Source organism: Blennius ocellaris (assembly GCF_963422515.1).
Source record: "Blennius ocellaris genome assembly, chromosome: 22".
NCBI lineage: Eukaryota > Metazoa > Chordata > Actinopteri > Blenniiformes > Blenniidae > Blennius > Blennius ocellaris.
In genome coordinates this window covers 6,585,448-6,598,672 of record NC_137671.1, presented here as the reverse complement: position 1 = coordinate 6,598,672, position 13,225 = coordinate 6,585,448, and the positions used below count along the sequence as shown (strand labels likewise).

The 13,225-nt window shown below is 40.2% G+C and overlaps 1 protein-coding gene across 1 annotated transcript; it reads left to right on the top strand.

The window, feature by feature from the left end:
- Positions 1-1,828: 1,828 nt before the first annotated feature.
- On the top strand, positions 1,829-8,191 carry slco1d1 (solute carrier organic anion transporter family, member 1D1; the record flags this gene model as incomplete). Its single annotated transcript, XM_080518580.1, has 13 exons — positions 1,829-1,955; positions 2,266-2,398; positions 2,992-3,110; positions 3,226-3,372; positions 3,725-3,823; positions 3,963-4,220; positions 4,324-4,488; positions 5,693-5,888; positions 5,995-6,160; positions 6,680-6,864; positions 7,615-7,679; positions 7,767-7,884; positions 7,993-8,191. 13 exons carry the CDS (start codon positions 1,829-1,831, stop codon positions 8,189-8,191), a joined length of 1,977 nt encoding a protein of 658 aa, XP_080374706.1.
- Positions 8,192-13,225: the final 5,034 nt, after the last annotated feature.

Below are 13,225 nucleotides of genomic sequence, written 5' to 3'. Positions count from 1 at the left end.
ACAGACCAACGTCAAGAACACAAGCAAACTGTGAGTTGAATACATACATGGAGAAAAAAAAAAATCCCAGCACATTCAGTGAATTGTTTATTTATTTATTTATTTATTTTGTAGCTGTTGGCAGCCCTACTGCTTTGAACAACAATTATAGTTTCATTCGAGCTCAGATTGAATGTGACAATTGGTTTCTATAACATTTTGAGTGAAGAGCCAACAACAGTGAAAACACTGGTTACAAAATATGTTGTGTGAAAAAAAAAGCATCATGCTTCCCAGGCCACAGTCAGACGTAATCATCACAAGTCTTCAACCAGGAGTACTCACAGTCAGCCACCTGATAAGACATTCAGATCGGCAGAGATTTACTCAGCCATTAGAACACTGAGAGATTTCCATTGTTAGGGCCTATCAATGGGACAGGAAGACTTTGATCAGACGTTGGAAACACCCAGCCTCACAAAAGGGAAGAATTTCATTCTTTGAAACTCGCAAACTAACAGAAACAGCAGGCTCGTACGACAATAAGCTTTGGCCAGCTTCACGCTGCTGCCGTTTGTTGTGTGTTCAAAAGGATCCATACTCGGGAGACTTATGATATTCACAGAGGCGGATGTGCGAGGCTGTAAATGTCCTCGTGTGTGTTTGTATGCGGTGAACCGCCGAACCCCTCGGCGTGGACAAGCATCCTCCGCAAGCAGCCGCCACTGTCACGTTTGTGCCAGTCTCCTTTTGTGTCCGTCCGTGTGTATGGGTGGTCTGCGAGGAAGGGCTTGTTGACATGACAAAGAGTGCATGAGTTACTGATTACAGGTGATGTTATAATTTGTCTGTGATAACCTTCCGCTTCAGGCACAAAGTCCTGCCAAGTAGAGCCTTCAGCCAACATCTCTCCTCGGACTGCAGCAGCCTCAAAGGTAAACTACTTTCAACATTTGTCCACGTTTTACAATTATGCCTATCGAGACAGATCAGTCTGTTTGCTGATCATTAATGTAAAATGCTGACTTTCTGTATGCATTGTAAAAATGAAGGTAGTGGCGATTGAAGTAATAGTAGCTCTGCATTTCATTGATTTAACATTGTTTGGTAAATAAAGTCAGCTTTCCACATGGAACAATTACAAACAATATCTAAGACAATGGGAATAAAAGGAAATATTTCGTGTTTTTAGGTAAAACATAAAAAATTTAAAATAAACTTTAAAAGAGTAAAGCAAACAAACTTGCACAAAGCTCTTTCAAATGTCCATAACCTCGTTGTCTACTCACAGGTTTTCTTGCGTTGCCTTCATTGCTCCTCTGGGCTCCACAGCAGCAGCGTCATGGAGAATCAGCCACCAACGACATGCTTTACACTGGTCAAGGTCAGTATTGAACTGGTGACCTTTGCGACAACAAATCCTTGCTTGTCGTAGGCCTCGCTCCGAAAAAAAAAACAGTTCATCATAATCAGTGCAATTTTCTCAACTTTCAATTAAAGTCTGTTTCATAGGCTTGCGGGATATTATGTATATTAGTTGATAACAGTGAAAAACTGAGACCAGATCAGAGCTGAATTAGCATTGTAACAGACATTGCTGATTTCTTAAGAAAAAATATAACATTTTTATCCTCTCAACCTGAAAAAGTTGTAACTTATTAGCTGGCTCTAGCTTTAACTGTGACTATGTGGCTGCATACACATGGCATTTGTTTTCTCTGCTAATAAAGTCCATAGTGGATATGCAGTCATATTTATTCATTCATTCCACTTACTGCTTGATTGAACTGGCTTGAACTATCAATGTGTGTGTGTGTGTGTTTGTGTTTTCCAGTTCTTCCTGATGTCTATGTCATTCGTATGCTTCGCCAAAGGCTTCGCGGGAGCCTACATGAAGAGCGCCATCACCCAGATAGAGAGACGCTTTGACATCGCCAGCTCTCATTCAGGAGCCATAGATGGCAGCTTCGAAATGGGTAAGTGTACTGTTTCCAATTATTGATCGACGTTCAACATTCACACTTCAGCTCAAAGTAAAGATATTTGTGTAAAAATAGCATCAAGTCCCAATGCATTTAAATTGTATTGATACAGGCTGTATGTTTACAGTATCAATACTGTGCGATGTGACGAATTGAAAGAAGCGCAAAGTAGTTTGTAAGTTGTTATTATTTAACATGGGATAACTGTGTTGACTGGTCGAGCTCTGGCTGCTAAATGAAGCTCTAAATGACTAAATGTCCACGCATTCGGGAGGTTCTCTGGTTGAATTGTTTCCTCTCTTAGGTAACCTGCTGGTGATCGCCTTTGTGAGCTACTTTGGTTCAAAGTTTCATCGTCCAAGGCTGATTGGTGTTGGCTGCTTGATCATGGCTGCCGGGAACTTCATGACTGCCCTGCCTCACTTCTTCCAGGACCTGTAAGCACACAGATGACTCCTTGTTTGGCCTACGTAACATTACCGAATACACGTCCAGCCCACCTTCTGAATCGTATGATGTATACAGTTTTAGGGGCATAGTATTACATTGAGGTCTCGCTTGCAAAACAACAGTATTAGTAACCCATACAGAGCTTGGCCTCCTTTCCCACCTCTGCGTGTCACTTATCAGCACTGAGATAAGGGCAGATAATATAGTGGAGCTTTATTTCATGCCGATGAAGCTACTACATAACAGGTTTTATGTGTACAAATAAATATAGGATTTTTGCATTTGATTCAGTAATAGCTAAATGCTAATAAAATTACACATCGCAGATAGATTTGCACTTCAGCAAACTCAACAGAAACGAGAGGTTAAATGTCTTTTTTTTTTTCTCGCTCTGAGGATGATATAGCAGCTATTGTATGGCTAATTGGCTGCATGCATCAATTCAATTATGAACAAATTTTGCTTCTATCTACCAAGTTAACATATATAGAAGTATGTATAGGTAGCATGTAAACAAACCGCAGTTCTTACAGCAAAAAGTCAATGACTCTATATGTGAATCTTTCCCACTGTTTTCCAGCTACAAGTATGAGACGAGCGTGTCTGTCAGCACTGACTCCAACAACACTGAGCAAATCCTTCCCTGTATGGCCAACCACAGCCTGTCTGACGGGCCACCTGATACCGAGGCCAGGAAAGGTATTCCACAGCCACTTGTGATGAAACTCTGGATGTCACACGCCTGCAGTCCACTTTGGTTCATTCTTTGCTCTTTTACTTATCGAGACGCTAAACGTGCTGCGCCTCTCCTCAGCTTGCGAACAGGCAATCGGCTCCTCCATGTGGATTTATGTCTTCCTGGGAAACATGCTCCGTGGAATTGGAGAGACTCCCATCATGCCGCTGGGTTTATCGTATCTCGATGACTTTGCCAGTGAAGCCAACACTCCTCTCTACATCGGTTAGCAACTTTTCCACACGCCAATTGCAACAATTATTTGTATTAATTTCTGTTTTAATCAGCTTCTCTATGCTATATTGGCTTTTAGCCACCAGTGACGGCAGTAGACGACCATCATATGACCACAGTAATGAGTTTAAAAGAGTAACAAGTTATCAGTAATCAGATTACTTTTTTCAAGGTAAATGTGGTAAAAACTGTGCGGCGCCGTAAGACTTCACATTACCATTTACAAAAGCCGCCGATAGAATTGCTAATGGTGACTGATAACAGTGTTCACAGTCTCCAGAGTTACACTGTCATTCCCCGTGATTCACCTATATTCATTTTCATGTCTTTTCTTTTTTTCCAGCCATCATCCAGACTATTTCAATCGTGGGCCCAATCGGCGGATTCCTGCTCGGGTCGTTTCTTTCCAAGATCTACGTGGATGTTGGCTTTGTGAATTTAGGTAAGTCGCCTCTTTATAACTGTCTTGTGTTACCAATGCTTCAGTATAATTGTTTGTACTACAGATAACCTAACATTGAAACATCCCATTGATATGATCGTTCTTATAACCCTTGTCATTGTCGTTCTCTTTCTTCCAGATGAAGTCACCATCACCTATAAGGACTCTCGCTGGGTGGGAGCCTGGTGGCTCGGCTTCATCGTCACCGGCGCGGTCGTCTCTCTGTCCAGCATCCCGTTCTGGTTCCTGCCCAAATTCATACCCAGGGAACGCGCAAAACAAGAGGAGAATATGGGCGAAGAGCAGGGGACTGTGGCTGAGCAGGAGAATTTCCTGCACGAGGAAGTCCATGACCAGGAGCATGATAAGCAAATCTCTCTCAAGGAAATGGCTAAAGGTGACATACGATTCCTCAAAGGACTGATAACCCACATTCTCCCTCAATGGCAAATCCATTGTGTAACACTTAATTCCTCAAACGCTGCGTTGTGTTTCACCAGAGATGGGTCCGTCTCTGAGGCGGCTCTTCAGCAACAACGTCTACGTGCTCTTGGTCCTGACGTCCCTGGTCGCTGTGAACGGCTTCATCGGCATGATCACCTTCAAGCCAAAGTACATGGAACAGGTCTTCGGCCAGGCGGCCTCCAAGGCCATTTTCCTCATCGGTAGGAAAAACTAGTCCCCCGCGCTCCCTGCGTTTGTTACACCGAGGAACAATGATGTTGTTGAAAGGAAGTGTGATTGTGATTGATAAAGATAACTTTACCTGGAAGCAGTAAATAGCCCACTGTGCAACCTTTTCTTTTGAATGTGTTTGTGTTTGTCGAGTAAAGTGACTAAAGTTAGCATTTTAATGACTTTTCACTTGTATCGCTGGTAAACAAACTGTTTTATTATTTCAACCCTGGATTGTTATAAAATCTTCCAAAAAAAAATGTAGAGAACGGAACAGCAACTGTCCACTGAAAATAACAATTTCACTAAATTGTTGTGTTTCTTGGAGACCAGCAGTGCAGAACTAATTGTAATAGTGTCAATCTTTACTAGGTCTGCATATTTATTTGTTTTTTTCAAAAAGTGAACAGAGGTAGCTGGAGAAAAGAGTACATACAGCATGTAGTTCATATATTTAAGCTGCCCTCTTTTATGTTTATTCATTTATTTATAAAATAAAAATCCATTATATTTAACAAAAAGTCTAAATTTTACTACTAAATTGTACTAAATAAACAAGTCAAATAGTTTCCTGTTAGCGCTCATTGGAAGTTTTACTGAGAATAATGTTAGATGATTTTATGGCATTTTAAATGTTCAGCAACTGGTTCCAACACTGAAAAATTGCAGGAGCTTTGGAGAAAAAAAAATTGCAGAGATTGCAAGATTTTAGTTTGCTTCATGGACTGACAAACAATGTGATCATTTCTGCACTGCTGATGTCTACAATACACAGAAAAGCATCAAATTTGAAATTTTCCCTGGAGAATTTGTGTTCTGTGTTGTACAATATTGTAAGATTTTAAAACAATCAATATTTGAAATTATAAGTAATTATTTACTTCTTTACTTTTCAATTTTTTACAACTTTCTTAGCATTTATAGCATCTGCTTTGCAAACTATCCAAAACACAAAACATGCCGAAATTTCAGAAATAGTGTGCTCTGACTTTTGTTAATGATTCGATTCAAAACCATTTCCCCCAAAAATTCCCATTGAAAGTGGATGGAATTTAGGTGGGGGAAAAAAAAGACACTTCAACTTTTACACATTCTGTATTGTCAGCAGCGAGCGGCAGGCACACACAAAATTGCATCCAAAGTTTTCTGGTTCCATTTCTATTGCATTGATCCTCCATTCATTCCTCCATCCAGGTATAATGAACCTGCCAGCAGTGGCCCTGGGCATCATCGGTGGAGGACTTGTCCTGAAAAAGCTGGCGCTGGGTATCGTTGGAGCTGCCAGACTTGCCATGATCTCCTCTGTCCTGTCCTGTTGTCTGCTGATTGTTCAGTCTTTCATCAGTTGCGACCAGGCAGAAGTGGCAGGTCTCACTGTCTCGTACCAAGGGTGAGTTATGAACGCCGCCGCAGGAAGGACTTTTTTCTGATCTCATCCAGATATGGGAATAAATAAGCCTTTGTGTGTGTGTGTGTCAATGCCTCTGTTCAACCAGGGCTCCTCATATATCCTACAACAACCAGTCACTGCTGTCGCAGTGCAACATGGGATGCTCCTGCTCGCTGAAGCAATGGGACCCGGTGTGCGCTCACAACGGCATGACGTATGTCTCCCCCTGCCTGGCTGGATGTCAATCCTCCAATGGAACCGGCAAGGACATGGTAAGACGTCACAACGGAGACCCTGAACAAACTGGGATCCGGGACCTTTCCTTGTGTTGAGATTGTAAAACACTGTTGATTTACACTTGTCAAAAAAAACAAAACAGAATAAGACATTTACTGTGTTCTAGACAGTTTGATATTTTTGATGCTTTTGCTTTGCAGCCTTTTTTACTGGCAATCTCAAGTTGGGTTTTTATTCTAATTAGTTCCCATTTCATTAAATTAAGGACTTTTTTTTTTAAAGTGCATCAGGAAATAATTTCTCCAGTCAATCATGTGTTTTCCCTCATAAGTCCAATATTTCAATGCCACCAAAATGCTCTTTAAATAATATGAACATATCAAACATGTCTGCCGCGCTAAAGTATTCTGCTAAAGCCTTAACGGTAATTATTTCAGCTCTTAAAAAACTAAACCTGTATCACAAGGTGGTTCCACCTTCATATTTTAATTTTAGAACCAAACCAATCCATACAGCTCCAGCTGAATGACATCGTACGGGCTTTTCTTTTGAAGGTGTTCCATAACTGTAGCTGCATCAGTGAGATGATGACGGCGGCTCCAGACAGGTCTATGGTTCTGGGTCAGTGTCCCCGGAAGGACGACTGCAGCCACATTTTCAAAATCTACATGGCGATCTCTGTCACCAGCTCCTTCATCTCTGCCTTCGGGGGCACTTCCTTGTACATCGTCCTGCTCAGGTGAGAGACACGAAAGCAAAGGGATTTGCTCACACAGATCAACTAAAAGTTTTGTGGATACACTCGTATTCGTTGTCGCGCAAACGGGGCCTGAAATTACGAGTTGACGCCATTTTTTTCATCTTGCAAACACTACTAGAAAACAAATACCCCTCATAAAGCATTTAAAGGTACAGGCACAAAAACTGTTTTCAGTAGAGCTCACTCGAGGGACTTTTAAAAAAAATAAATTGTTTAACTTATTGATATTGATTGATATCTTGATGCAAAAATTCACACCAAATTCTTCCGAAGCCGCAAAACTCATCGAATCATAAAAGATCACACAGCCTATATAAAGTTATCTATGTAGTTTTGGTAAATGTACAATCATGATGTTTCCTGGTTTCAATTTAAAATTGAGTTCTGACTCAATTGTATTTATATTGAAACATAATTGATGTAACTCAATCGTTCATAAAATCGATGACTGTGACTGTCAGCTGCTTTCGATCCTTCTACTATGACTCCGCCTCCTCCTCGTGGAGGTCAAAACAAGACGGTTCAGAATGTAAAGAGAGGAATGTAAAGACGTTTGTGAAAAACGTGGGAAGTGCCAAAGACACTCAATGAAAGCACAGATACCTGGAGATATAATGTAACACAGTGTTTTAAATCAGAGACTATAGTAAATTCTATTTTGATGCTTAATCATGTGTCAGATATGTCGCTATAAACATATAACATCGTGACTTTCTGTTGATGATTCAGGTCAATCGAGGCTGACCTGAAGTCTCTCGCTTTGGGAATGCAGACACTGATCGTCAGAACTCTTGGTATGTACAGGAACCGTGACTGAAAAAACACAATGTTCCTCCAACTCTGAATGAATTAAACAAATCATTCTTGTGAATTTGTTTTAGGTGGGATCCCTCCTCCCATTTATTTTGGGGCCTTGATCGATCAAACCTGCTTGAAGTGGGGCACCAAGCAGTGTGGAGGAGTCGGAGCGTGCCGCCTCTACGACTCCCACTCCTTCAGGTAACTTTTACCACCAAGCATGGGGCCGGTTATTGTTAAACACCAGTGCCATGACGGTTTCTCGCATTGAAGAATCACGACCCTCTCATTGCCTCTTCTTTCTTCCAGGCTGAGATTCATGGGACTGACTTGTGCTCTCTACGTCCTGAGCAACTTCTTGTGGGGAGGCCTGTACACTACAATCACCAAGAGACAGGAGAAGCTGGACAAGCTTGAGGGAATGGCGGCAAACGGGGTGGGTAACGGCCACGCCATCGTCGGCGTCTCCCTGGAGACGTGCGGCGACGACAAGGAGAGCACCATTTAAGGTGCTTCAGTGTGGTGGCGCTGCTGTTTGACAACTTCCCACCATGCTTCCTTCTGCCTGGACCAAATGAAGTAAAGGTACATTGTCAGCAATGTTGGTCTTTTAGTTACTTTTTTGTTTGTTTGTTTGAAAGACATGATGGGAAAACCCCGACAACTGCTCTTTGTTTACTCCACATTTCAAATATTTCAACTAGAGTAATGACTTTTATATGTCCGCGGGATAATAATGATGCATCTGAATACTTAAGAAAGACAGTTTTGAACGGACACCTTTATTAATTATGTTAGTGCGTTTCAGAACATTATTCATTTATGTTTCTTGACAAGATATGTGATTAGTCACATATATTTCATAAAGCAACATAGAACTGTCATCCGTTCTTCCTCTGCGTATATACAAAACACAGTAGGTCCTACCTGCAAGTGTGCCAACTACTGAAATAGCACATGTTTAGTGTCCTTTGAACCATGCTTCCAGGTTTGTGTGCACACCGTCCATTGGTAAAATACCAGCAGTGAACTTGGACACACTAAAATTGCACAAGCAGTCTTTTGCAGCACAAACCTTGACAGTGCACATCCAGTAGTTGTTGATCAGAACGACACCGGATTCCGATTTCAGGATTTATTTCTTCATTTATTCAGCTTCTTACTAAGATTCAGCCGGTTGATACATACATACATACATACATACATGTCATGATGGAGGAGTCGTTTGACTTTTTTGGATGTGTTTTTTTTTTTTTCATTTCAAGGTTTTTCTCATGAGAGTGGTTGGTTACAGTCGTTACATAGACTTGATTTTAGGTTTACCAAGTGTCTGGCTTCATAGCAGCATTCTGTCGGGACCATTTCACTGGTCTAACTGGAGATTGACTGTCGAGGCTCATGCCCTATTATACATTTGATGACAGTATAGTGGTATAACATTCAAAGTAGGTCGTGACTATAATGATATGGTAACTTGTTGATTTTTTTTTTTTTTAGCTCAGCCCACAATGTTTACGACACACAATATGGCTCATCGGAGTAGCAAGAAGTTTTTAAAGATGGGATTAAAACAAGGGGTTTGTTTCTCTTCTTTGGAAGTGTTTTGTTTGAGCAACTTGCGCTGAGGGTTTTTACAGGCAGTCATCCTGTGCAGGAAGTAGCTGCAGTGAGTGCTACCTATGGAGAGATACATGTATGCATCTAAATGATATATGTTTAATAATGCGATCTTTAGTTTTAGAGATTTGTTGTGCTTTCCAGTAGCTTGTGATTTCAACAACAATCTTCTTGCTTCAAGAATAGTGTCAGCCAGATCATGGATATGTACACAGAGGCAAGAAAGATCCTTCTACTGGCACTTCTAAATCTAAATGATTATCCAAAAGGGCATTTTCGTTTAAAGCATTGACTATTAAATGATTTTAAAGAGAGATCTCAGGGCGAATTACCCTCGATGTTGTTTTGCTTTGGTTGTTTAATCAATGTATTCGCTCACACACTCTACTGAAACTGGGAATTCACAGTGCTTGTTTTGTCAGCGCTGCCTAAAGGGATTAGGTCGACGAATGCCTTTCAGAGATTGTGTTGCAGCTTTAAGACCATGTTTCACAATCCTGGAGTCCTGCTGTTGTGCTGTGTTTTGATGACTTCTAAAACACGTGTAGTATTTCGACTCCAAATCCCGGACTGCTGAACACTCGTCTCGGTGATCAAACAGTCATTTTCTCAATTTTATGACCTCACAAAGTTGTTTTCTTTTCTAACACACGTTTTTATGATTGATAATATGGATCATAAAAGGGAAACAATGAGACAAGGTAAAGTGAGGCTACTGTTGTATTGGACGAGTATATAATGTTGAACGGGTAACTTTAGTTGGTGCCACAGCTTGTTACATCACATTGTTTTACACAACCCCACAGGTCATCACGAGTGTTCACATGACGAGCAAACTCAGCAGTGTTTGTAGGGTTAGGGTTAGTTCACTTGGATTCAACATGTGAGCTGGATTTTACTGTGATTTTCCTCTTTTACCTCTTTTTCTTTTCTTTTCTTTTTTTTTTTTTTTTACACTGTTAGTGATGGAACCGTTTGTATTTTGTATGGATGTATGTTGAAGATCACATTCTGTTTTGTAACTTTTTTTCTTTTTTTTGCATTTTTCTGGTCTCTTTTTTTGTTGATTATCTTGTTTTTAATTTGCTCAATAAAAATGTATTTTAATGCAAATCTTAATTTGTTATTTTATTTCAACACACACACTTTTAAAGATAGATGCTTTTGGTTTGAGTTTATATTCACTTGTGACATAGTTCAGTGTGGGCTGAAACAAATCAACAATCAAGATAATGAATGCTTTAGCACCTCCTGGCGGTGAACCGGATAAATTCACTGTTCTTGAGCAGCTTTTCTTATATCTTCCTTCACCCTGAGCATTCTGCATTTCCCATTAAGCCCATAACCCTTTAAACAGATAATCAGGAGCAAACCACAGTTCCTCTCATCCCATGAATTCTAAAGAAATTCTTTGTTTTCTTTGTAAAACTAAAAATCATTGCCAGCCTTGTTTGTTCAAAGCTCCAGTTCGGGATCACATAACATGCATGACGAAACATTGATCTTTCTGTGTTTACCTTGTGGTTATTTGACAAGTAGAACTGTCTGAACTAGAGTCACATCATCCGATGTGTGTTTCACTTGGTAATACATGGGAAAAGAGGCAGCTTACTTTTTATGCTTTAAAGGTGCAGTGTGTAAAATTGACATACCTCTTCTGTGCAATAGGTGGCAGTATGGAGTCACTGTAGAACCCAGTTGTCTTTTATGAAGCTCTTCTGAATTTTTGTCAACACAATACAAAGACAATGTCATTTTTTTGAACAGCTTATTTTCAAAAGTTGAAAAAATTGACACGCCTCTAAACCAAAGGTTTAGTGCCTTTTAAATGGCTCTTCATGTGAGTCACAGAACTATTTCTTTATATTTTTTATTTGCTGTTCTCATTTTTAATGTCTCACTTCAAAATGACAAAAATGATTTAATATAAATAATTGTACAATAAAATTTGCACTACATCTGTATGTGATAGTAAATGGTAAAGGCTGTCTATCTATCTATCTATCTATCATCTATCTATCTATCATCTATCTATCTATCTATCTATCATCTATCTATCTATCTATCTATCTATCTATCTATCTATCTATCTATCTATCTATCTACACACACACACACACACACACACACACACACACACACACACACACACACACACACACACACACACACACACACACACACACACACACACACACACACAGCACAGTTTTGAAATATAATAGCTGAATTTAATTTAAGTTCTGTTCATTTGAAAACATGCTTTTCAATGAATCAGTAAAAACAAATGCAGTTTTGATGATAAAGAAAACAGATTGTGATTTAAACAGAAATACTGCAAATAGATCATTTTTCTCATGATGTGGTTTCACCAGAAGGCCGTGCTGTACACACACAAAACAAATATCCAGTGCTCTTTATCTCTATTTAAGTGAAGCATTCTTAACTTTAAGTGAAGCCAAACTAATCAAGAAATTCATATTTATTAAGGCTGAAATTGAATAGAATGGAAATATCTTCCTGAAAAAAAAAAATCTCAATCCCAATATATATTTGGGAGGTACAGGTGCCACTGGTCAAATATGCAGTGATGCAGCACATTCTTGCCTGAAATATGATATATAGTGATAAAAGGAATTCAAAATCTTTCCAGCCTTTTTTCAGAGAAGTACAGTAGTAAACATGTCTTTCACTGTTGCAGTGCAGGAATGTGAAGGCTCTTAATCATAATCCTTGGAATTTCTGAGGGGACAAAGCTGCTTGTGCAGCCTGCTGTTTGGCAGCCTAAATTGCCTCCCTCTGTGGACACTGGAGTAATAGAGAGGTCCTTGAATGCAACCTGCTGGGATTCTCTCTCACCTTTAATGTCTTTACGCAGCCATTAGGAAGTGTGGACATCCATAGTGCTGACCAACATTACTTCAGACCTGCTTTGATAATAGGCAACTAATTGTTTACCTTTTGGGGAGGGGGGAAAAAAACAAACTACAGCAACAAGATTGGTTTGAAGTTACTTATCTGTGCCCTCTGCCAACCCTCCCCACCCTGGCCTTCTCCAGACCTCCCCTTGTCCTCTTGTGGCTGTCCCCCTCCACGACTGGCTGGCATGTGTGCAGAATAAAAATGTGCGAGGCCTTTTGTTCAGCCGGTTCCATGTAAAAGCTTCGCCTTCAGACGGGAGAATGGGAGATTGGAGAGAGCTGGTTTAAGAGACAGAGAAGAAGAAGAAGAAGAAGGAGAAGAAGGAGAAGAAGGAGAAGAAGGAGGAGGAGGAGGAGGAGGCCTTGGAGATGCACCAGGTATTTATTGATACACTTCACATTTTGCTTTGCAGCAGTGATTTCTCCCTTTTCCTCTCAATGTAATTGAGGCTACTTGCTGGTCAAGAATGAATCATACATTAGAACCAAGCTGAGACCCTCTTTGGGTGGGGGTATTAACGTCTTAACCAGAGGGGGATTATAAGAGTTATGAACTGGAAAGAAAAAGACTAACTTTCTGTTAGCTTTCCACCTCACACTTTCCTCTAGAGCTCCTGAAGTCTCTACAGTCACCAGGATCTCATTTCCTCCCTGAAATGGACTGAACCCGCCGCACCTGACTTTTCACTGACCCGAGAGGAAGAAGCTTGTGGGGTTTGCACAGGTAACACCTCTTTGTTTTCCCTTCGCTCCATAAGAGTTGCTTCTTAACTGAAATGATTAAGAAATAGGCTTTGTCCTTTCAATATTTTAATACTCCCCATTCCTGGAAAAAAAAACCCCAAAAAACAAAAACAAAATCTCTTACTTCTTGAATGAGACATTTTTTGAGCTGAATGTTTATTCCTCAGAGTGGCCAGTATTTTGAGATGAGACAATATTGTTCATTATATTACTAATTCAAGTCAAAATTAATGAAAGCCATTTCAGATGTGGTTGTCACT